This window comes from Oncorhynchus mykiss, chromosome 21, assembly GCF_013265735.2.
Source record: "Oncorhynchus mykiss isolate Arlee chromosome 21, USDA_OmykA_1.1, whole genome shotgun sequence".
NCBI lineage: Eukaryota > Metazoa > Chordata > Actinopteri > Salmoniformes > Salmonidae > Oncorhynchus > Oncorhynchus mykiss.
In genome coordinates, this window is record NC_048585.1 from 38856614 (window position 1) to 38881556 (window position 24943).

The 24943-nt window shown below is 41.5% G+C and overlaps 2 protein-coding genes across 3 annotated transcripts in view; both read left to right on the forward strand.

Moving 5' to 3' along the window:
- Positions 1-502: 502 nt before the first annotated feature.
- Positions 503-7917, forward strand: hmgb3a (high mobility group box 3a). Of its 2 annotated transcripts, none has more exons than XM_021577670.2 (5): positions 503-624; positions 3360-3589; positions 4360-4499; positions 5941-6115; positions 6452-7917. In XM_021577670.2, exons 2-5 carry the CDS (start codon positions 3440-3442, stop codon positions 6608-6610), a joined length of 624 nt encoding a protein of 207 aa, XP_021433345.1. In that variant the 5' UTR covers positions 503-624; positions 3360-3439; the 3' UTR covers positions 6611-7917. The 2 variants fall into 2 exon arrangements, with proteins under 2 accessions (XP_021433345.1, XP_021433346.1); XM_021577671.2 differs by lacking the exon at positions 503-624 and adding an exon at positions 1872-1987.
- Positions 7918-11321: 3404 nt separating this feature from the next.
- The window catches only part of arrb2b (arrestin, beta 2b), a 71185-nt gene continuing 57563 nt past the window's right edge, over positions 11322-24943 (forward strand). Inside the window, exon 1 of the mRNA XM_036957781.1 lies at positions 11322-11589. Coding sequence (XP_036813676.1) covers positions 11567-11589 — 23 coding nt within the window. The 5' untranslated portion in view covers positions 11322-11566. The remainder of the gene's footprint in view (positions 11590-24943) is intronic.

Below are 24943 nucleotides of genomic sequence, written 5' to 3' on the forward strand. Positions count from 1 at the left end.
ACCACACCTCCTCGGGCCTTATTGCTTAATTATCTATAGGCCTAACTCCAATAAACTATACATTTTATCACTACATATGAGGTCAAATACAAAACTGTAGTACAATTAATTCATTATCGTATTATGTATATCCATCCTTTGTCAATCCAATGACTTTACAGGTGTGTTCAGATCTGTATCTGTAGCCTACTGTCCTATTTGAACCCATCACCTGAGAAAGAACGCTGTCTCCCAACATCTAAAAAGATCTCCCATTGAACCTCTATGTCAGCATACAGCCTGTACCCATACGCACTAACAGCACACACTGCCTACCATCCTCACCCTGTGAACTTATTTCTATACTAGTCTGAAACTTTTCTCAGCGGCTCTTTTTCAAAGGGGTGGGTGTGACCAGGCCTCCGTGACGACCAATAACGAACGAGAAATCCGGAGCGCGTGTGAAGACACGTCCAATCAGCAGTTTGGGAGGCTATTTTGAATCGACCCGGCCGCTAGCCAATCAGGCCGTTCTCGTATTGAGCTAGCGCGAGGCTGTGTAGTCTACATGGGGATAGAGAAGATAGGGGAAAGGCGAGACTGTAGGATTCCAGAATCCAGACTGACTGATCGTTAACAATACAGGTACGTTCCACTGTTATGTTATTCATAACGCAATAGTAACATGACATTAACATTTATTTTTATTTTTTTACTTTTCCATTGGAATACCTTAAGAATATTGTTTTGTGTTAAATTAGATTGTAATTTTAATCATTTGAAGTAAGATTGTGTTATTTTTAAGTGTTTATGTGGTATTTTAGTGCAATTATAGTTTACATGTGTTTAGATGTTATTCATCTTGCAAGCAAATAGTGTTTGATAATTTTCCTCCCTATAATGTGTGATGTGTTGTGTTATTGACAGAAATCTGCCGAGAATGTTCTTGATCTATTTTATTATCGTTTACAGGGTCATTTACCATAACGAAAATGAACATGTCACTGTTGTTTCGTTGACTCTGTGTTTTTTCCTGATTTTTAAAGTAACCAAAAGTTATTAAACTGTACATTTTCTGAGGCTTGTATTCCTCACACGCATCTCTGCTGTGTGACACTGAATATGGCTGGCTATAGCCTGTCTACGAATAACACTGTCCTTCTATTGCGAACCAATTTCGATGTCATCTACATAAATACTTGTACATTTTCAGAGGAAATGTTCGTTTTCCGCCCAACTTTATTATCTCTATTCAACCATGTAAAGAAAATGTGAATGTCATTGTCGAAAATTAGTTTTGGAGATTTGTATCTTGCTTAGTCAAATGATCGCTCTCACCATGTAGTAAAATGGCTGGCGATTTAAACCATTGAAGAGAGGCAGTTCTAACACGGAGAAGGGACGGCGATTTTTTTAGGAAAAAAACAATTTCCTACGGACGAAAAATACCGCTCTTTATCGTTTTCCATTCGAAATGTTTATCTCTAACTTTCTGCCGTAAAGGATTTTTATTTCCCCCCTTTTTATTCATTTTCGCAACTTCTCGCTTGCACCAGGATGACTCACATAAGAAATGGCTGGCGCACTGTCTTTGTTAACGGATAGCAATGCACCAAGCGACCGTCAGGGGTATAACTTCGGAAAACAGTGAAATGTCACGAAATACGCATTGCCAGTTTTACTGTTTTAACATGAATAAAAAGAACCGTCTTTATTTTATCTGACTACGTTGTTTTGTTTTTAATTAACAGTCAAATTCAGTCGTTATAGCCCTTGGAACCGGAGGTGGTGTGTATCGCTTTGTTACATAGTCAAGCCCATAAGCCTTCCTCTCGCTAGACCTACAGAAGCCATTTTATTCAATGGGAGCTCCAGCGAAGAACAGCAAGCTCTCTTCGCCTGTATAGCAGCTAGTACTACCCAATACAAGGCGCTATGAACTGGGACTGAAAGCAACCGAACGGAGCGGCGAATTAAAACCAGAAAAAGTCATACATTTTTGGGCAAAGTAAGATCGAGATATGCAAGAAGGTGGAAAATAAACAGGAGTTTCTCTCATGAGAACGCATTTCACAAAATGGAAGATGAATAATTCGCGTTGATGACCTTTGTTTTTTCTCCGTCCGTGTAGTTGAAGCTTCTCATTCTATCGCAACATTGTAACCAGAGTCGGAGCGCTCGCTATACTATAGCTTGTATGAAGAGAGTAGAGTTCGCGTTGCGTTGGGCGCAGTGAAGTAAAGTTTAGGGGAGCTGAAAAATATGAAATTAAAAGCTTGAAAATGGCTAATGACAAGGAGGTGGGCGGTGGCGAGAGGAGAATATGGCGGGGCATCCTTATTAGATTGAGATTTAATGTAAGGTATTTTGTAAAAATTCTAAAATCCTTTTTAGATTCGAAATCGTTTTTTTTCTTCCAATATTGAATTTATATCAGAGTATGAATTCACATTCCTAAGAGTATGAATTCACATTCTTAACAATGATATCATATTTATCAAATAGTTAGTAGTCAAATCATTTTAAGTATTTTTGAGGAATTAAAAGAAAACACTTTAAATAATGCAATCGTATTACATTGTAATTACATAGTACATTGTACAACATAATAACAAATCAAAAACAGACATCAGATCAGCACACAGACTCCTAGATACATTTTTAAAAATACATATAATTTCCTTAATTCCACATTTTCCTTAATTCCAAGACTCCTTGAGCAATTTCTTCTTCAGTGTCACACCCACAGAATGCTAATTCATTTCAACCAATTCTAATTCTAATTGGAACTCATTCCGATTTTATAACTCATTCTAAGTCTAGAACTCATTCTAATTCTATGGTTCCACCATACTATGAAGTCGACCTTCACTTGGTGGCTAATGATGTTAAATGAATATAATAGATGTTGCGTAATCAAATTATGTCTAAATTAGTCTATTACTTTTTACAAACCAATATAGAGACTTTAACAAATGTTATCAAACCTTGATTGAATAATCATAAAAAATGATGCGAAGGAAATGTGTCGCGTTGCATGAGGCAATTGGTGGTCACACCAGATACTGACTGATTTTCTGATCCATGCCCCTACTTTTTTTTTTAGGTATCTGTGACCAACAGATGCATATCTGTATTCAAAGTCCATAGATTAGGGAAATCCATAGATTAGGGCCTAATTTATTTATTTCAATTGAATGATTTCCTGATATGAAATGTAACTAAATTGTGACATGTTGCATTTATATTTTTGTTCAGTATTCTTTGTCAGTCTCATCACCTGATAAAAAAATAAATATTTTGTTTACTTCCCCAGCAAAAATCGAACCACAGCATTGAATGAACCGATATCCATCTTCTCTCCACTCTCCCCTCTCCAGATACTGACCCAATCAACCACCTGACCAATTAACCAATAAACGAGTTACACAACGCCGCTAGGCCCCGCCCAGTGACCAGGATGGCTAAAGGCACCCCTGGGAAGCCCAAAGGCAAGATGTCTGCCTACGCCTACTTCGTTCAGACCTGCCGGGAGGAGCACAAGAAGAAGAGTCCCGAGATACCTGTCAACTTTGCTGAGTTTTCCAAGAAGTGCTCCGGACGATGGAAGGTGAGAATAGAATATAATAGAATAGATTGTTCTTCCGAGAATGCGATTGATTGTTGGTGGATGGTTGATTAATTGATGGGTAGACAGATGATTGGTTGATTGATTGATTGTTTAATTGGTAATTGATGAACGATGATGACTTTTATTTTTCTTCAAGAGGGAATTATTTTCACAGCTCACAAGTCACTGTATAGACAATGATGACCAGATGAGATAGTGGATTTTTCGAGTTTACATCTCTTAATACTGCGTAGTGCACTGCACATGTTTGGTTATTGGGACGGAGCTAAATGAAATTCAATCATTCTTTTGTTTCCAAATCTATTGTTCCCATAAAGGACACGTTTGACAAACCAGCTGGTAAACTACAAGCTGGTTGGTACTGTACAAGTCAAGAATGGCAAGTTATTTGGTAACGAATGAGCAGTTACATATTCCCCACTTTAGGTGGCGCAACAAGACCACACATGTACTCAATGATGTCATGCTGACTTAGCATGCAATGTAAATTATGTCAGCAATTATATTTCCCCAAAAAATTGCAACAGAAAACACAAAAATACTGATGTCTTATATTGAAGGACACGTCCAGGTAGCCCCTCAAGGGTACAAGGTTAAGTCTATTTGTCATGTATAAAAAATACAATGAAACGATCACTTACAACATGCATAAGACTTTTTTTTGTTTGGTGCTTAATGAACACAACCCGTGTGTCCGTCTACTGGTGGGAATGTTTTAAAGTGGTATAAATGTTATGATTTTTTTGCAGACTATGTCTGGCAAAGAGAAGGGGAAGTTTGAGGACATGGCGAAGCAGGATAAGGTGCGCTATGACAACGAGATGATGCACTTTGCCCCTGGCGGCAAGAAGGGAAGGAAGAAGGACCCCAATGCACCAAAGAGGCCCCCGTATGTACCACACACACACACACACACACACACACACACACACACACACACACACACACACACACACACACACACACACACACACATACAGTATTCATACCCCTTGACCTATTCCACGTGTTGTTGTGTTACAGCCTGTTACACCCATCTACACACAATACCCATAATGACAAAGTAAAAACATGTTTTTAGAAATATTTGAAAAATGTATTGCAAATTAAATACAGAATTATCTCATTTACATAAGTATTCACACCCCTGAGTCAATACATGTTAGAATCACCTTTGGCAGTGATTTCTGGGTAAGTTACTAAGAGTCTTCCACACCAGGATTGTATAATATTTGCACATTATTCTTTTAAAAATTCTTTGAGCTCTGTCAAGTTGGTTGTTGATCATTGCTAGACAGCCATTTTCAAGCCTTGCCAAAGATTTTCAATCTGATTTAAGTCAGAACTGTAACTACACCACTCAGGAACATTAAACGTCATCTTGGTAAGCAACTCCAGTGTATATTTGGCCTTGTGCTTTAGGTTATTGTCCTGCTGAAAGGTGAATTTGTCTCCCTGTTGGACAGCAGACTCAACCAGGTTCCCTCTAGGATTTTGCCAGTGCTTAGCTCTATTCCGTTCTTTTTATCTGAAAAAGTTAGAAAGAACGCCTGTGTCTTTGTAGTGACTGGGTGTATTGATACACCATCCAAAGTTGAATTAATAACTTCACCATGCTCAAAGGGATATTCAACTTCACCATGCTCAAAAGGATATTTTATTTTTTATCCATCTACCAATAGGTGCCCTTCTTTGCGAGGCATTAGAACATCTCCCTGTTTTTTTGTGGTTGAAATTTACTGCTCGACTAAGGGACCTTACAGATGTGTGGGGTACAGATATGTGGTAGTCATTCCAAAATCATGTTGAACACTATTGCACAAAGAGTGAGTCCATGCAACTTATTATGTGACTTGTTAAGCCATTTCTTTTGTATTGTTCCACTTTGACACGATGGGTTATTGTGTGTAGGCCAGTGGCATTTAGCAAATTGTTACTCCTGAACTTATTCAGGCTTGCCATAGCAAAAGGGTTGAATACTTATTGACTCAAGACATTTCAGCTTTTCATTTTTTATTAATTTCTTCAAATTCTACATTATGGGGTATTGTGTGTAGGCCTGTGACACAACATCTCAATTTAATCCATTTTATGTTCAGGCTGTAACACAACAAAATGTGGAAAAAGTGAAGGGGTGTGAATACTTTCTGACGGCACTGTATATGACTGGACGGACAGATGGGGGGACAGACAGACACGCAACACACTACTTAGCTCGTGTTTATATCACATAAGACGTCACATCACCCAAAATGACAAAAGAAAATCCATACGGGTAAATAAATTAATATTGTACCTTTTAAAAAAATTTTTTTTACCTTTCTCCCTAGATCTGGTTTCTTCATCTTCTGCGCAGACCACCGGCCCAAGATCAAGGCCCAGCATCCCAGCCTGGGGATAGGGGACGTGGCCAAGAAACTAGGCGAGCAGTGGAACAACCTTACTGATGCTACGAAACAGCCCTACCTGATCAAGGCCAACAAACTCAAAGACAAGTATCAGAAGGTAGAAGAACACCTGTGTATTAGTTATTGAATTAGTGCATTTTTAATATTGAGATCCTCTTTCATTTAGGATAAGCTGCTCTTCCTTGGGGTCCACACAGAATACAATACTAAGCAAAACAAACCACACGCCGACAGAACCAAGATGCTATACCTCTCTATGGGTTCATCTCGAAAGGAGATAAGGGGAGGAAGCCACCTTAGAGATGTATCCATATAGCTTGTAAACTTCATTCAGATAGAAAGATGGTAATATAATATGATACTGATAATAACACATTTGTCTCCCTCCCTACTCTCTCTCTATCTATCTCTCTCTCTCTCTTTCTCTCTCCAGGACGTGGCTGACTATAAGTCCGGTAAGGGGAAGGTGGGTGCTCCGAGCATGGTGATGGCCCCTAAACCCATGACGAAGAGTAATATGGATGACGATGATGATGATGACGACGAGGAAGACGAGGAGGAGGATGAGGAGGAGGAGGAGGATGACGAGTAGACCGACCGCGTTCTGTTTTGTGTGTTGTGTTATTATGATGAAGATGATGACGACGATGGTCATGATTATTAAGTGATGCAGGGTTTTTTTTTCAGTTTGAAATGCGATTTGTAGGGTTAGAGGAAGAAACACTGGTGATATCTTTATGTTGCTTAATTACGTTGCTCCGCCCCTGCCACACTTCCCTCCTCTCCACTCTTTGTTGTTTTGACTTTGTCACTATGTTGATTTTGTGTAAACCGCTTATGCAAAGTTCTCTATGTAACACTGAGTCCGCTTAAGAAGTTGAGACTGTACGTTACCTCGGCAACTGTGATTGAACTCAAAGCAGATCCCTAATAATCCCCCCAACGGCTGTGTGTTTGCACACATGCACGTGTGTGTGTGTTACTGTGTCCATTTCACCAGCACTGTCCAGTGTCTTCCTCAAAACCCTCATAGCATTGTCACTATACTGGGTGTACATCGATTCAACGGAGAAGCATTTAAAACCAGTAGTAGCATTGCGGCAAAACATTCTGTTTTTGGCTGTGCGTCCCAAATGGCACCCTAATCCCTATACAGTGCACTACTTTTGACCTGGGCTCATAGGGAATCCCATAGAGCTCTGGTCAAAAGTAGTGCACTATATAGGGAATAGGGTGTCATTTGGGAGGCAGACATCGTTTTTTTTTTTTTAAGAATGTGCAAGGTGGTGTGTTACTGTATATGGTTGATTTAGACTTAGTCCTTGTTTTTCCCGTTTAACAAAAGAAATGGAGGCCTCCGGATGTAAGGTGATATCAGATTGCACATATCTAGTAGTGGTGTTGTTGGTGTAGCTAGGTGGCTGTGTATGTAGCTGTGTGTTGGTTGTTGCACCAGGAAGTGTTGTAATCGTGAAAGTCGAACTCACTGTTCAACAGCCTCCCATGTTAACAAACAGTCATGGCTGGTTAGCTAGTGCACGCTGGCTAACAGTAATTTCACACTACAACTCACTCATTGCCTGGGGTAATTCCTAACTTCCATTTAAGTCAAATTTTCACTTAGTCATGCAACAGAGGAGGGTGGATACCACCCAACCAATGGTATATAATGGAAACTATTATCTCCCTTTTGGCTAAGTGCACTTTTACTATTAACCGTTCGTTCATTGTTACAAGATCTTCTCATGGTTTAAAACACGACACATTGAGTGAAAAAGCACGGCTGTTGACTATTATAATAAACCTGTACTTATCTGTATCTAAGAGGATTTTTTTTCTTTTTTGTATGTTTTAGAAGAGCTACGTTTGCTATTATTATTAAAGTATGACATTTTTACACGTGGTGTTATGTATTAATGATTTCCATCCAAACCATCTAAACTTGCTCCACACTTGTCTGCCAAAAAAGTGAACATCCCTGCCTATAACATATGTATTATTATTATAAAAAGAGTGGTCTGGATATTATAACTAAAAGTTGATCAACAATAAAGAGCACATGATTTGCCCTTTGAACTCTATACTTTACTCTTAAAATAATTATCCTGCTGGTCAGATACCTGACTTATTCCATCTCAACCTCCAGGGTTGACAACCGAATATTCTAACAAATAATTACAACTTCATATTTTTTACATTACACGTTGTTGATTAATCAATGTGATATAGGTCACTCTCGGGAAAATCCTAGAATTCACCTTTAATCCCTAATTTTGACAGGTAAATCTGATTTTACTCCCACATGTCCTACAGTGTTATTATCCTCTTGACAGTGAAATATAATGGGTCTGTATTACCACTCTCTTTAAAGGGATATTTCACCCAATATTACAAAATGACACATTGGTTTCCTTTTCCCTGTAAGCAGTCTATAGACAAGTTATGACAGCAATCCATGCATTGGCTTAGTTTCCCTGGCATTGTTTCCACATGCTAACGTTTTAGCATTTGCGGCGCAAATCCCATTCAAGTCATGGGACCGATATTAGCATTTGTCTAAATCATCCGAAAGTATCTCCAATTTCTTGTGAAGCTCAACAAAGTAATTTACAGATGTTTTGAGCATGTGAGAAAAATGCTAATATCGGTCCCATGACTTGAATGGGATTTGTGCCACAAATGCTAAAAGATTTGCATGTGGAAACAGTACCAGGAAACAGCATGTGGAAACTAAACCAAAGCATAGATTGCTGTCATAACTTGTCCATAGACTGCTGACGGGGCATTTAGTAATTTGGATGAACTATCCCTTTAACCACAGCATTGCACAATCCACAGAGTGACTCCCTTAAACAATATACATAGCTCTCAGTAGGGGTCCACAGGTCTATTGTTAGGCAGCGTTGACATGTTTGGATAATGGTATTAATTGGGTAATAGAGAATGTACTATATGAATGGTGTCCGCTGGGTCACAAGGGGGTGATTAGAGGGTTGTTTTCGATGAATTAAAGAGTGGAAGACCCTTGCTTCTCTCTCTAGGATAAGGGTTGTGGTTGAGGCTAAAGTTTGGGTTAGTGAAGAAAATGGACTAGGGCTAGGATGGACTGTACGTTTGGGACTTTGTCTGCCACCGTCAGAATGCAACGAAGGAGATGGAGATGAGGAAATCCAGGTTTGGTGGTATTTATTACTCGCACAGTTGAACAATGCAGGAACGAACGGCGCACGTGGGGGAGGGTTTGGTTGGAGGTTAGGGTGGATGTGAATAACAAGGATGTGCTTCAGGGTGTGGCTTGTAAAGCCTTGGAGGTGGATGTGGATAACACGGAGGTGGTGTTCTGGAAGGGAGATACAAAAGGGAAACATTAGGGACACAACGTAAGAGGTGCATGAATCATAAAGTAGTACCAAGTGAACATGGGGGAGAATGCGAGCTTAACATGAACTTTCAACTGAGGAGACTGCAAAATCATACCTAGAACAAAGGAGCCATAGCATTTTGCAAGTTGTGGACACGGATATACAAAGGGATATAACATTGGGCAACAAGTATGTATTATTAAGGACTTCTTCAAACAGTATAATAACAAAGACTACTTACTTCATCCTATCAGGCACAATGGAAGGAGGAAGGATAGGGCCACCCACAGGGCCACCTAAAGCATCACCGAGCATTAACTGAACTGGTAGGTAGGAAGGAGCATGCAGCTTATTATGGGGAATGAAAGGGGTGAAAAATGTAGAGGAGAGTGGAGTGGGAACAGGTGGATGGAAGGGGAGTGACCTCGGGTAATTGGAAGCAATTGGAGTCCTGTAGGGGTGCCATGACTCTTCACAGCAGTTAGGGTTGAACTAGGATGTAGACATGAAGCTAGGGTTCGAGTTAGGGTTGAATCTGGGTTGAAAAGGTAGCACACTAACTCCAACTCCAACTCCAACCCTAACCCTAATACCCCACCACCAGCACCACCACCACCACTACCAACAACAACAACAACAAATAGAGCTCCCCATCTCTGAATTCCCATTTTAAGCCCTCCTCTGCATGTACTGTGCCAATGAATAGCACAGCTGGGATCACATCTGGATTCACTACTTTCTACATTTTGCCGCTAGGTGGCAATAGAGCTAGATGGACAATCACAAGCATGCAGGGTTGGGTAGGTTACTTTCTAAATGTAATTGGTTATAGTTACTGGTTAGTTACCTGTCCAAAATTGAAATCAGTAATGTAAATTTTGGATTACCCAAACTCAGTAACGTAATCTGATTACTTCCAGTTACTTTTGGATTACTTTCCCTTTTAGAGGCATTGGAAGAAGACAAAAAGGATCCATCAAACGCATTTGGTGTGTCATCATAGTGATCTCTGACTTGTGGTCAGACTCGCTCAGGTGGAACAAACTTAAACGTGCACCGATTTTCAATGCTGAATTTAATGTAATTTCACACAAACGCACTTATGGACGCACACAGACACACACATTTATTTTACTATCCTTGTGGGGACCAAACAATTGTTTCCCATTCAAAATCCTATTTTCTCTAACCCTAAACCTAACCCTTACTCCTAAACCTAATCCTTAAACCCACTTGTCCAAATGTTCCTTGTTTTACAAACCAAAAACATATTCACACACACACACGCACACGCACACACACACACACACACACACACACACACACACACACACACACACACACACACACACACACACACACACACAGGGAAGCAGCCTTTCCAATGACAAATGATGACCGAAAAGGTCTCAGCGCTGAAGCAGATTATCCTATTGTTGCACCAATATTGATTATAAAAAATTAACTGTCAGGCCTTGCAGTGAAAGAAATCATCTAAGGAGCATTCTCTCAAGTGTCACCTTTGAAATATATAACATTCCTATATGAAGTCTATAACCTAGCCTACACTTCTATTACATTTCAATACCATATTAAAATCAGGATTCAATCCAGAAATGATGTGGTGAACTGGGGACAGGGAAACCCTGAATTCGGTTTAAGGTTTGGTTATTTTGGTTATTCCCTATGGAAATGCACGACAAACTGGAGGACATTGAATTATGATTGTGACAAGAGTAAAACAAATACATTCTGCCAGCGATTTGTTTTCCTCCTTATCGGTGACAAAAAGCCACACCCTCTTCCTAAAGCAGATTTCTAATTGGTGGGCCCGAGGGCAAGGGCGGGACAACCTTGTTGTCGTTCACTAATTCACATGTTTCCGAAGCAGCAATTGGTCGAAGGTGGTGTCTGTCACACGGGGAGGGCGTCGCTCTGTGTTTCGCTCGCTGTCAGAACTGGAGAAGGCGAGGAACGAAACGAACTGTTCATTGCCGTCTGTAGGCTGTGGAAACGGCATTTCAGGTAGCTAACTGTGCGAGCCGAACCGAGACTGATTGGACCTCGAGCCCGCAACGGAGAGGAGGAAAGAGGAGAGAATTGACGAAGACCTTGATATCCAAAATAGCATTCAGATTTACACAAATATTACACTTTAGTAGCACTGAAACACAAGGCCTGCGAAGATGGGAGACAAGGCAGGCACCAGGTAGGAGACGTTCTCAGTATTTTTTATTTTTTTTGGCGTTTGATTTTTTTGCGGTGATGTTTTGTGTTATTTGGGAAAATAGGCAATCGAAGGGATGAAAGGGTGGCCTAGGTTAACACGCAGAGACTGGGACGTGAAGGCAGCACACTGGTCGAGTTTCCCAGCAAAGAATCCGCGATAAGAAGGGGTTAATTAAGAAGTGTGCTCGTTGGTTCAGGGGAAGAGAGGAGGGAAGGAGGGAGTGAGAATTGCAGTGCGAACGATATCATCATCATCAAATATGCTCGCAACGCATAGCCTAGCCTACGGACTTGTGGCGATACAGTTATCCAGCATGCAAAACAGTGGATCAGTTTGTCAGCTGTCAGAATTCGCATAGGGTGGGGTTACATGGCAAACAACCTTCAATACATCATGAATTCTAGCCTACTCCAACCAGATCTAGCAAGTGTTGATGAACTCGGCTATTGTAACCAGCGACTTGGATGTCTTGATACAGTGTTTATAAAAATGATATTACTGTGTGCGGCCTCATCATTGTCAACGTGAAAACTATCTTATTATTACAATGTAACCTAGACTGCAGTAGGTTAACCTATTGCCAGGGCCGAATTAATGCAGGGTCTTACCGGTGCTGAAGCCCCTGGGTCCAGGCCCGTGGGGGCCCAATAAACAGAAAAGATGTTAACAAAAATAAAATAATTAAGAAAATATATATACTGTTTAATTGATATGTAGTATATATGTTATACTTTTTCAATGCAACCGCCAACGACAGGAAGACTGAGGAGCCTGCTCTCAATGAGTGTAGACAGCCTGCTTCCGCTCTGCTCATCATCACATGGGGGAGGAGAGGAGGTAGAGGGCCCATGTGGGTAACTGGGGGCCCCTGCCTTGATTGGGTAACAAACAAAAATGGTCTAATAAATAAAATGTGACTGGTTAATTGTGTGAGTCATGGGCTGGGCCCAAGAGGCATAAAATAAACAATATATATTTTTAAATGTAATATAACGTTTTATCCAACCACAGGAGCCTGCTCTCAAGTACAGCAGAGAGCATAATTTAGCCACAGAGGATCAATAGTTTGTAAAAAAAAATACAATAACTGTGGATTGAGTTTTATCACAAGCACATACAGTATCTGCCTAAATTAAGGAAACACTAGCATGAAGTGTTTTAAAAGGGTATTGTACCATCACAAGCTGCCAGAACACATTCAATGCGCCTGGGCATAGATTCTACAAGTGGCCCTAAACCATGCCAGGAAAAGGCAACCCACACCATAACATATACTTTGTATCCTTTGTTTTCTCAAGTGTTTTCTTTATTTTGGCAGTTACCGGTACGCCTACAGTCGGAAAGGCTGCAGTTTGGGTAGCATGCGCAACAAATACAGACTAGCGCTTGTTGCGTTGTGGCCATAGCCATGTAATCCATAGAAGGGTTTTGTAACTTCTTACCCTGGCAATTTGACTGTTAAACTCATGGTTACACTAGCAATGGATGACAGTCCTGGTTTGCTTTTTTCACATTTCAAAATTAAATAGCCGGGAAAAACACACAGTTTGAAAAGCAAATGCCTACTGCTGAAAAAAGGAGACTAATCTGCCTGTAAAAGCAATAGATACATTTTTCTCAAATCCCAATTTGTAGCAAACAACAGCACTGTTTTTTTTATAAGTATCTCATCTTGAGATAGGCTAAAGCCATCACTGTGAGTAGCATATTGCTTCATCTTCATAATTAGGTGTGTCAGTTTCTCACTGGACATTTTATTTAGTATCCTACTGTAGATTATGATATCTATATATACAGTGCATTTGGAAAGTATTCAGACCCCTTGACTTTTTCCACATTTTGTTACGTTACAGCCTTATTCTAAAATGTATTAAATTAAACATGTTCCTCATCAATCTACACACCATAATGACAGACGACACAGTTGCAAACATTTTTTTTGCACATTTATTTAAAAAAAAATACAAAAAAAGAAGGGAAATACCTTATTTACATAAGTATGCAGACCCTTAGGGGGAGAAGGCCCTTGGTCAAGGAGGTGACCAAGAACCCGATGGTCACTGTGACAGCTCCAGTAAAAGGCACATGCCATCCGCTTGGTGTTTGCCAAAAGGCACTTAAACAACTCTTAGACCATGAGAAACAAGAATCTCTGGTTTGATGAAACCAAGATTGAACTCTTTGGCCTGACTGCCAAGCATCACGTCTGGAGGAAACCTGGCACCATCCCTATGATGAAGCATGGTGGTGGCAGCATCATGCTGTGGGTATGTTTTTTAGCGGCAGGGACAGGGAGACTCGAGGGAAAGATGAACGGAGAAAAGTACAGAGAGATCCTTGATGAAAACCTGCTCCAGAGCGTTCAAGACCAGGCCAAAGGTTCATCTTCCAACAGGACAAAGACCCTAAGCACACAGCCAAGACAACGCAGGAGTGGCTTCGAGACAAGTTTCAATGTCATTATGGGGTATTGTGTGTAGATTGATGAGGAAAAAAACAACAATTGAATCAATTTTAGAATGAGGCTGTAACATAACAAAATGTGGAAAAGGCAAGGGGTCTGAATACTTTCTGAAAGGTCGGTATATATACAGTGGGGCAAAAAAGTATTTAGTCAGCCACCAATTGTGCAAGTTCTCCCACTTAAAAATATGACAGAGGCCTGTAATTTTCATCATAGGTGCACTTAAACTATGATAGACAAAATGAGGAAAAATTATTTTTAATGAATTTATTTGCAAATTATGGTGGAAAATAAGTATTTGGTCAATAACAAAAGTTTATCTCAATACTTTGTTATATACCCTTTGTTGGCAATGACAGAGGTCAAACGTTTTCTGTAAGTCTTCACAAGGTTTTCACACACTGTTGCTGGTTTTTGGCCCATTCCTCCATGCATATCTCCTCTAGAGAAGTGATGTTTTGGGGCTGTTGCTGGGCAACACGGACTTTCAACTCCCTAAAAAGATTTTCTATGGGGTTGAGATCTGGAGACTGGCTAGGCCACTCTTGGACCTTGAAATGCTTCTTACGAAGCCACTCATTTGTTGCCCGGGCGGTGTGTTTGGGATCATTGTCATGCTGAAAGACCCAGCCACGTTTCATCTTCAATGAATGCCCTTGCTGATGGAAGGAGGTTTTCACTCAAAATCTCACGATACATGGCCCCATTCATTCTTTCCTTTACACGGATCAGTCGTCCTGGTCCCTTTGCAGAAAAACAGCCCCAAAGTATGATGTTTCCACCCCCATGCTTCACAGTAGGTATGGTGTTCTTTGGATGCAACTCAGCATTTTTTGTCCTCCAAACATGACGAGTTGAGTTTTTACCAAAAAGGTATATTTTGGTTTCATCTGACCATATGACATTCTTCCAATCTTCTTCTGGATCATCCAAATACTCTCTAGCAAACTTCAGACGGGCCTGGACATGTACTGGCTTAAGCAGGAGGACACGTCTGGCACTGCAGGATTTGAGTCCCTGGCGGCGTAGTGTGTTACTGATGGTAGGCTTTGTTACTTTGGTCCCAGGTCTCTGCAGGTCATTCACTAGGTCCCCCCGTGTGGTTCTGGGATTTTTGCTGATTTTTGCTGATTGTTGATTTCTTCAAACCAAGCTGCTTACCTATTGCAGATTCAGTCTTCCCAGCCTGGTGCAGGTCTACAATTTTGTTTCTGGTGTCCTTTGACAGCTCTTTGGTTTTGGCCATAGTGGAGTTTAGAGTGTGACTGTTTGAGGTTGTGGACAGGTGTCTTTTATGCTGATAACAAGTTCAAACAGGTGCCATTAATACAGGTAACGAGTGGAGGACAGAGGAGCCTCTTAAAGAAGAAGTTACAGGTCTGTGAGAGCCAGAAATCTTGCTTGTTTGTAGGTGACCAAATACTTATTTTCCACCATAATTTGCAAATAAATTATTAGAAAATTAGATTTTCTGGATTTTTTTCTCTCTCATTTTGTCTGTCATAGTTGAAGTGTACCTATGATGAAAATTACAGGCCTCTCTCATCTTTTTAGTTGGGAGGACTTGCACAATTGGTGGCTGACTAAATACTTTTTTGCCCCACTGTATGTGTGTGTGTATATATCTCTACATCCTCATAATATTGTACAATCTGTGTGTTGCTTCATTGGCCTTGGCTATTGTTTGTTTGAATTCAAGACCAGATTGATCTCAGTTTGTCAGAGTAGCCATTCGGGGCCTATGATTTCTTAATCCGGCCCTGCTTGCTGCCCCACTTCATTTTTAGGGTAACCCTGAATGTCATGCACAAGGCTACCTCTAAAAGCCGCCAACTGTTTGTCTGTCTGTTTCTGTGAAAATAAAACTGGAACGTTATCCTACCAAAAGCATGACACCTCCGACTATGACGTGTGTTTGACGTATGGTTCTGGTTTAATTCTAGTGCACGCACACGTGGTGGTAGCTCGAGCCTAGACCTTGGGAGTTCATGATCCGAGATACAGTACAATAGATAGATCCCATGTGAAATACTCATTCTGTTTTTCTCTCTCTGTCTCACTCTCTCGCGGGCTTTCTCATTCTGACTGTTTCTCTCTCTCTCTCTCTCTCTCTCTCTGTCTCTCTCTGTCCATCTGAATTAGCCTACATATGGAGAAAGCTAAATATTGTTTTCTTTAATCCCCTCCTTTCTTAGTTAAATGTGACCACTTGAGGAAGAAGAACAAATGAACATGTTTAATGTGGTTTCCTTTTCTCTGTGTGTGTGTGTGTGGTGGGTTTTTATCTATCTTATGGGTGTGTGGGATGTGGGATGTTGTAGTTTAAACCTGATTATAACAGGGTTCTTCTTTTGCCAACTGACCAAATAAAAACATAACAAAAAAAAGTGGTAGGCAAGGCCTATTGATTAGCAAAGGGTATATTCCAAATAGCACCCTTTTCCCTACATAGTGCACTACTTTAGACCAGAACCCTATCGGCACTATTAGGGCTGGGCGATATGGCCTAAAGATCATATCGAGATTATTTTTTATTTTTTTTATTTCTTTCTATTTCTTATGGCCGTTTCACAATAGGCTATATACTGCATACCTAAAAATACAAACAATTCTCTAAAGCTTTGTTGCACAATTAAAGGTCAAATACACTTCATTTCAAACAGTCAGGAGTAATCAAATGAATTCAGGGCTTGTAAAAGGATACCAAGGCCTACTAATAAGCTAACTATTTAGTCAAAATAGTTTAACCTGCATTTCTTGTAATAATCACTGATCTGGCGTTATAGTCTGTCTATGACCATTCCTTTTTGTTACAAATCTGATCAGAACAATGCACATCCACTCAGGATTATTAGCAGGCGTACTAGAAAATGAACACAGGTCTCATAAACAATATGTGAAGCACACGTGCTAGTGACTAACCAGCTAATCTTTACAAGTCTAGCCAACTTGGATCTATTTGCTTGCCGACAAGGTAGAACACTGTTATGAGTACACCCTCCGACTGTTTGAACAACAACAGCCTGTTCACTTTGTTTAGATGTTGAAATCAAGGGGCCTACCTGGATAAGAATTCGCTTATTTCTCAGAATGAGAACGAGTTGCCAATTCCTTATATAAATGTGCCTTTTTAAATGCTCCTTGCACATTTGATAAAACACAGACTAGACTGCTAGCACATAGCTAGCATGTATGTTAGGTACAGTATGTTAGGTACAGTATGTTAGGTACAGTATGTTAGGTACCACAATGCCGCACGCGGCAGAAACCGAGAAATGTAGTTTTCCACAATCTGGTTTTAGTAGTTGAAAACATAAAAAGGGGAAACGACTGATTCTGTTGGACCAAACCTCAAATGCAAATAGTGAATTGAAGCTGCGCTTTGTCAGAGAGGATGAATTGATCTTTTGCCTTTGTTGTTGTTGAGTGGCAGGGGGAGGGGCTGGTGCACACAGCACAGAAGGAGATGAGACCAAAAAGACACAACCTTGATTCTTGCGATTTCAGACATTTGGAACATTGCACTAAAACATACATTCGAAATGAATCAAAATTAATTGGATTATTAGTCCAGCCCTAGGCACTATGGGCCCTGGTCTAAAGTAGTGCACTATAAAGGGAATAGGGTGCCATTTTAAGACTCACCCATAGATTCACAGAGGGTAAGCAGGAGGCTGCTTGCAAGAAATCGGTGTCATCCATCCGGTGTGCTATGCTTTCGGATTAGTCTAGGGGGGAAAAAATAACACCTATTTTTTTTACTGGCCCTCTCAATCTGGTCTGTCATCTCTCTTGCTCTCACTCTCTCTCTCATCCTTTGCTCCTCTCTTTGACTCCCTCGCTTTTCTCACTACAGAGACAGATAGAGAGGAGGCGTAGAGGAGTGGGTGTGATGTAGAACGCATTGTAACCGCCCGCAAGCCAGTTGTCCTTTTATTGCTGTTAGATATGATCACACGCGCACACACACACACACACGCACACACACACACACACGCACACACACACGCACACACACGCACACACACGCACACACACACGCACACACACAAGCATGCACCCGAGCACACGCACGCACACACACACACGCACGCACACACGCGGTTGTACAATGGGGAACAACCTTTGGTTGTTCAGGGTTCTTAGTTCAGTTCAACGACTCGGGATGTGGACTCATTTCAACACTTCAGAGGTACATTTTTTTTGTTGAGTGAACTCTCACTTTAACGTCAGTACTGCCATGTGCATATAGCCTCAACTGCCTCGTGCCCCGTCACATTGACTCAGTACCGGTACTCCTCGTATGTAGTCTTGTTATTAGTATTTTATTGTGTTACTATCTCCTTTTATTTATTTTTTAACTAAACATTATTGGGAAATTGCTCATTAGTAAGCATTTCATGGTAAAGTCTACACCTGTTGCATTCGGGGCATGTGACAAATACAATTTGATTTAATTTGCTTATGATGTGTATTGGGTGATAGAAAGCCTTGGGGTGAAGTTTCTGACTATTGTAGTGGTGTTACACAACTTTAGTAGTTAGAACACAGAGGCAGAGAGGAGCACAGGGAGAGATAGAGGGAACTAGATGGAGTGAGAGATGGAATGGTGAGAGATGGAATGGTGAGAGATGGAATGGTGAGTGATGAGGGAAGTCAATTGCAACCCTGTCTGGCCCCTCTTAATACACACACACACACACACACACACACACACACACACACACACACACACACACACACACACACACACACACACACACACACACACACACACACACACACACACACACACACACACACACACACACTCCTGTATGTACAAAGATGCATCCTCCCTGAGCATGAAGGAATTCCTCAGCCCCCCCCCCCCCCACACTCGTTCCTCCCTCTGTTATTAGAGCGGAGGGAGGAGGAAAAGAGAACAGAGACAGTCCCAAATGGTGCATGAAGAGTACAAGCGTGGGATGGATGGATAGAACAGGATAGTGATGGACTGACTGACCTCACTGGAGAGAGAGAGAGGTAGGGAGAGAGAGAGGGAAGGAGAGAGAGAGAGAGAGTGAGTGAGTCTGGTAGTTTTAAGAGGATGTATTTTAGGCTGAACCTCTGTCACTTACAAATGGATTGTGTGTGTATCTCCGTATGCTGTGTGTGTTTGCGTGTGTTTCCCATGCCGTGTGTGCGTGTTACGTTCTCCACCTCTCCTTTTAGATAGATGAAAAGAAAATCAAGGCCATTGACGTCTCACCTACTGTCATACCCTTTAACTGATCTGTCCACCCCCATCTGTGTGTGGATTAACAAAAGAGCTTAGAATCCCTTTAATCAATTAATTGTTCTAGCCCCTGTGTGTGTGTTTGTGTGTGTGTGTGTGTGTGTGTGTGCGTGTGTGCGTGTGTGCGTGTGCGTGTGTGCGCGTGTGCGTGTGTGTGTGTGTTGGGGCTGGGTATTGCCAGGGCCCTCGCGGTACGATACTTAGGTGCCGTTAAGATATGTACTGCGATTCTATATGCATTGCGATTTGATATTAGGATTTGGCGTTCCAAATATATTGCTCATTATATGTCTGCTGCAGAGAAGCGAGAAGAGAGCGTGAGGAAATGAGTTTTGATCAGTCAGGGAAATAGAAGTGCTGAAAACATGTTGGGTCACCATTTAAAAAGAAGGTGGAGAACAATCAGTATGATGAAAAATACCAGAGTTTTACCGCACGTACAGCCCACTAGCGCTAGCAAACGCAACCTACAGTTTTACATTTATTTTACAAATCGATACTTGGGAGTCATATCAATATACAATCGTCCAAAAATAATATTGCGATATGCAACTATTGACTAGTCTGTGTGTATGAACCATTGGGTTCTAAATTGAAGTTCTGCCTCAGGGTAGCAAGTGAAAAGAGGGAGCGAGAGAGGGAAATAGAGAGAGTGGGGGTAAGGAAGGAGAGAGGGGAGAGAGAGAGCCAAAGATAGACATTAAATTCTCTATTACGGCCCTCCCTCTCACACCTCCAGGGAGACCGAAGGGAAGGTTGAGCTGGGCCGAGAGAATCAAGCGTCTCTGAGAAGGACTGCTGATTTAGGATCAATTTAGCCTTTTAGATGAATAAGATGGACAGGGGAGTACTGCTAAATAGCATATATTACTGATCCTAGATCAGTACTCTTACTCTGAGAAGCTCGAAAACATACGGACCCTGATGTTGGATAAGCAAGGCTTAGAGGAGGAGGCTGCAACAAGCTCTCACCGACTCACTGCAGAATCCGACGTTTGTCCATAAACGTCAAATTGCGAAGGTTAAGTTTAGGCATTCATTCCAAATGGTTAAGGGATTATGGTTTAGGACAGGGTTAAAATAAAACAAATAGTGCCTAGAACTGGGATTGAACATGTGACGAAAACGAAAATAACTCCGGGTTACGTTTGTGGCATTAATTCGGAATGTTAAGGATGAAGGTATAGTATAGGGAATAAACCAAAAAAAAAAAAAAAATGTCTAGCTCTGGAATTGAACACGCAACCCTCAAAGCTGGAGTTTGCGGCTTATGTCCATTCGCCATCCCCGTCCACAACGCCCTAGCACAGCGGTTCCGAAACCGGGGCTTGCCTGATATGAAAATGTGGTCACGGGAGAATTTCTCAAAACCTGGTAAAAAAAAAAATATATATACACTACTGATCAAAAGTTTTAGAACACCTACTCATTCAAGGGTTTTTCTTTTCTTCTTTACTATTTTCTACATTGTAGAATAATAGTGGAGACATCAAAACGATGAAATAACACATGGACTCATGTAGTAACCAAAAAAGTTTGAAACAAATCAAAATATATTTTATATTTGAGATTCTTCAAATAGCCACCCTTTGCCTTGATGACAGCTTTGCACACTCTTGGCATTCTCTCAACCAGTTTCACCTGGAATACTTTTCCAACCGTCTTGAAGGAGTTCCCACACATGCTGAGCACTTGTTGGCTGCTTTTTCTTCACTCTGTGGTCTGACTCATCCCTAACCATCTCAGTTTCATTGAGGCCGGGTGATTGTGGAAGCCAGGTCATCTGATGCAGCACTCAATCACTTTCCTTTTTGGTAAAATAGCCCTTACACATCCTGGAGGTATGTTGGGTTATTGTCCTATTGAAAAACAAATGATAGTCCCACTAAGCGCAAACCAGATGGGATGGCATATCGCTGTAGAATGATGTGGTAGCCATGTTGGTTAAGTGTGCCTTGAATTCTAAATAAATCACCTACAGTGTCACCAGCAAAGCACCAGCAAAACACCTCCTTCTCCATGCTTCACGGTGGGAACCACACACGCAGAGATCATCTGTTCACCCACACTGCGTCTCACAAAGACACAGCGGTTGGAAACAAACATCTCAAATTTGAACTCATCAGACCAAGGACAGATTTCCACCGGTCTGATGACCATTGCTCGTGTTTCTTGGCCGAAGCAAGTCTCTTCTTATTGGTGTCCTTTAGTAGTGGTTTCTTTGCAGCAATTCGACCATGAAAGCCTGATTCATGCAGTCTCATCTGAACAGTTGATTTTGAAATGTGTCTGTTACTTAAACTCTGTGAATAATTTATTTGGGCTGCAATTTCTGAGGCTGGTAACTCTAATGAACTTATCCTCTGCAGCAGAGGTAACGCTGGGTCTTCCATTCCTGTGGCGGTCCTCATGAGAGCCAGTTTCATCATAGTGCTTGATGGTTTTTGCGATTGCACTTGAAGAAACTTTCAAAATTCTTGAAATGTTCCGGATTGACTGACCTTCACATCTTAAAGTAATGATGGATTGTCTTTTCTCTTTGCTTATTTGAGATGTTTTTGCCATAATATGGACTTGGTCTTTTACCAAATAGGGCCATCTTCTGTATACCACCCCTAACTTGTCACAACACAACTGTTTGGCTGAAATGCATTAAGAAGGAAAGAAATTCCACAAATTAATTTTTAACAAGGCACACCTGTTAATTGAAATGCATTCCAGGAGACTACCTCATGAAGCTGGTTGAGAGTGTGCAAAGCTGTTGTTGCAAAGGGTGGCTATTTGAAGAATCTCAAATATAAAATATATTTTGAAATGTTTTTGGTTACTAGATGATTCCATATGTGTTATTTCATAGTTTTGATGTCTTCACTATTATTTTACAATGTAGAAAATGTTTTAAAAATAAAAGAAAAACCCTTGAATGAGTAGGTTGGCGATGTAGAGGTGCAGTGCCTAGCTCCACTCCTATTCCCCAGGCGCTCTCTTTTGATGACTTCTGTAACCGTAATAGCCTTGGTTTCATGCATGTTAACATTAGAAGCCTCCTCCCTAAGTTTGTTCTATTCACTGCTTTAGCACACTCTGCCAACCCGGATGTTCTAGCTGTGTCTGAATCCTGGCTTAGGAAGACCACCAAAAATTCAGACATTTTAATTCCAAACTACAACATTTTCAGACAAGATAGAACTGCCAAAGGGGGCGGTGTTGCAATCTACTGCAAAGATAGCCTGCAGAGTTCTGTCCTACTATCCAGGTCTGTACCCAAACAATTTGAACTTCTACTTTTAAAAATCCACCTCTCTAAAAACAAGTCTCTCACCGTTGCCGCCTGCTATAGACCACCCTCTGCCCCCAGCTGTGCTCTGGACACCATATGTGAACTGATTGCCCCCCCATCTATCTTCAGAGCTTGTGCTGCTAGGCGACCTAAATTGGAACATGCTTAACACCCCAGCCATCCTACAATCTAAACTTGATGCCCTCAACCTCACACAAATTATCAATGAAGCTACCAGGTACCTCCCCAAAGCCTTAAACACGGGCACCCTCATAGATATCATCCTAACCAACTTGCCCTCTAAATACACCTCTGCTGTTTTCAACCAAGATCTCAGCGATCACTGCCTCATTGCCTGCATCCGTAATGGGTCAGCGGTCAAACGACCTCCACTCATCACTGTAAAACGCTCCCTGAAACACTTCAGCGAGCAGGCCTTTCTAATCGACCTGGCCGGGGTATCCTGGAAGGATATTGATCTCATCCCGTCAGTAGAGGATGCCTGGATATTTTTTAAAAATGCCTTCCTAACCATCTTAAATAAACATGCCCCATTCAAGAAATTTAGAACCAGGAATAGATATAGCCCTTGGTTCTCCCCAGACCTGACTGCCCTTAACCAACAAAAAAACATCCTATGGCGTTCTGCATTAGCATCGAACAGCCCCCGTGATATGCAGCTGTTCAGGGAAGCTAGAAACCATTATACACAAGCAGTTAGAAAAGCCAAGGCTAGCTTTTTCAAGCAGAAATTTGCTTCCTGCTACACTAACTCAAAAAAGTTATGGGACACTGTAAAGTCCATGGAGAATAAGAACACCTCCTCCCAGCTGCCCACTGCATTGAAGATAGGAAATACTGTCACCACTGATAAATCCACCATAATTGAGAATTTCAATAAGCATTTTTCTACGGCTGGCCATGCTTTCCACCTGGCTACTCCTACCCCGGTCAACAGCACTGCACCCCCCACAACAACTCGCCCAAGCCTTCCCCATTTCTCCTTCTCCCAAATCTGCTCAGCTGATGTTCTGAATGAGCTGCAAAATCTGGACCCCTACAAATCAGCCAGGCTAGACAATCTGGACCCTTTCTTTCTAAAATGATCTGCCAAAATTGTTGCCACCCCTATTACTAGCCTGTTCAACCTCTCTTTCGTGTCGTCTGAGATTCCCAAAGATTGGAAAGCAGCTGCGGTCATCCCCCTCTTCAAAGGGGGTGACACTCTTGACCCAAACTGCTACAGACCTATATCTATCCTACCATGCCTTTCTAAGGTCTTCGAAAGCCAAGTCAACAAACAGATTACCGACCATTTCGAATCTCACCATACCTTCTCTGCTATGCAATCTGGTTTCAGAGCTGGTCATGGGTGCACCTCAGCCACGCTCAAGGTCCTAAATTATATCTTAACCGCCATCGATAAGAAACATTACTGTGCAGCCGTATTCATTGATCTGGCCAAGGCTTTCGACTCTGTCAATCACCACATCCTCATCGGCAGACTCGACAGCCTTGGTTTCTCAAATGATTGCCTCGCCTGGTTCACCAACTACTTCTCTGATAGAGTTTAGTGTGTCAAATCGGAGGGTCTGCTGTCCAGACCTCTGGCAGTCTCTATGGCTCTTAAATACAATTGCTCTTAAATACAAGTAAAACTAAATGCATGCTCTTCAACCGATCGCTACCTGTACCTACCCGCCTGTCCAACATTACTACTCTGGACGGCTCCGACTTAGAATACGTGGACAACTACAAATACTTAGGTGTCTGGTTAGACTGTAAACTCTCCTTCCAGACCCATATCAAACATCTCCAATCCAAAGTTAAATCTAGAATTGGCTTCCTATTTCACAACAAAGCATCCTTCACTCATGCAGCCAAACATACCCTTGTAAAACTGACCATCCTACCAATCCTCGACTTTGGCGATGTCATTTACAAAATAGCCTCCAATACCCTACTCAACAAATTGGATGCAGTCTATCACAGTGCAATCCGTTTTGTCACCAAAGCCCGATATACTACCCACCATTGCGACCTGTACGCTCTCGTTGGCTGGCCCTCGCTTCATACTCGTCGCCAAACCCACTGGCTCCATGTCATCTACAAGACCCTGCTAGGTAAAGTCCCCCCTTATCTCAGCTCGCTGGTCACCATTGCATCTCCCACCTGTAGCACACGCTCCAGCAGGTATATCTCTCTAGTCACCCCCAAAACCAATTCTTTCTTTGGCCGCCTCTCCTTCCAGTTCTCTGCTGCCAATGACTGGAACGAACTACAAAAATCTCTGAAACTGGAAACACTTATC

Excerpts from the sequence above, each read along its gene's own strand:
- hmgb3a (XM_021577670.2), top strand. The coding sequence starts at position 3,440 with ATGGCTAAAGGCACCCCTGGGAAGCCCAAAGGCAAGATGTCTGCCTAC. Across the intron at positions 3,590-4,359 it reads AGTGCTCCGGACGATGGAAG|ACTATGTCTGGCAAAGAGAA; the intron begins GTGAGAATAGAA and ends ATTTTTTTGCAG. Across the intron at positions 4,500-5,940 it reads AATGCACCAAAGAGGCCCCC|ATCTGGTTTCTTCATCTTCT; the intron begins GTATGTACCACA and ends CTTTCTCCCTAG.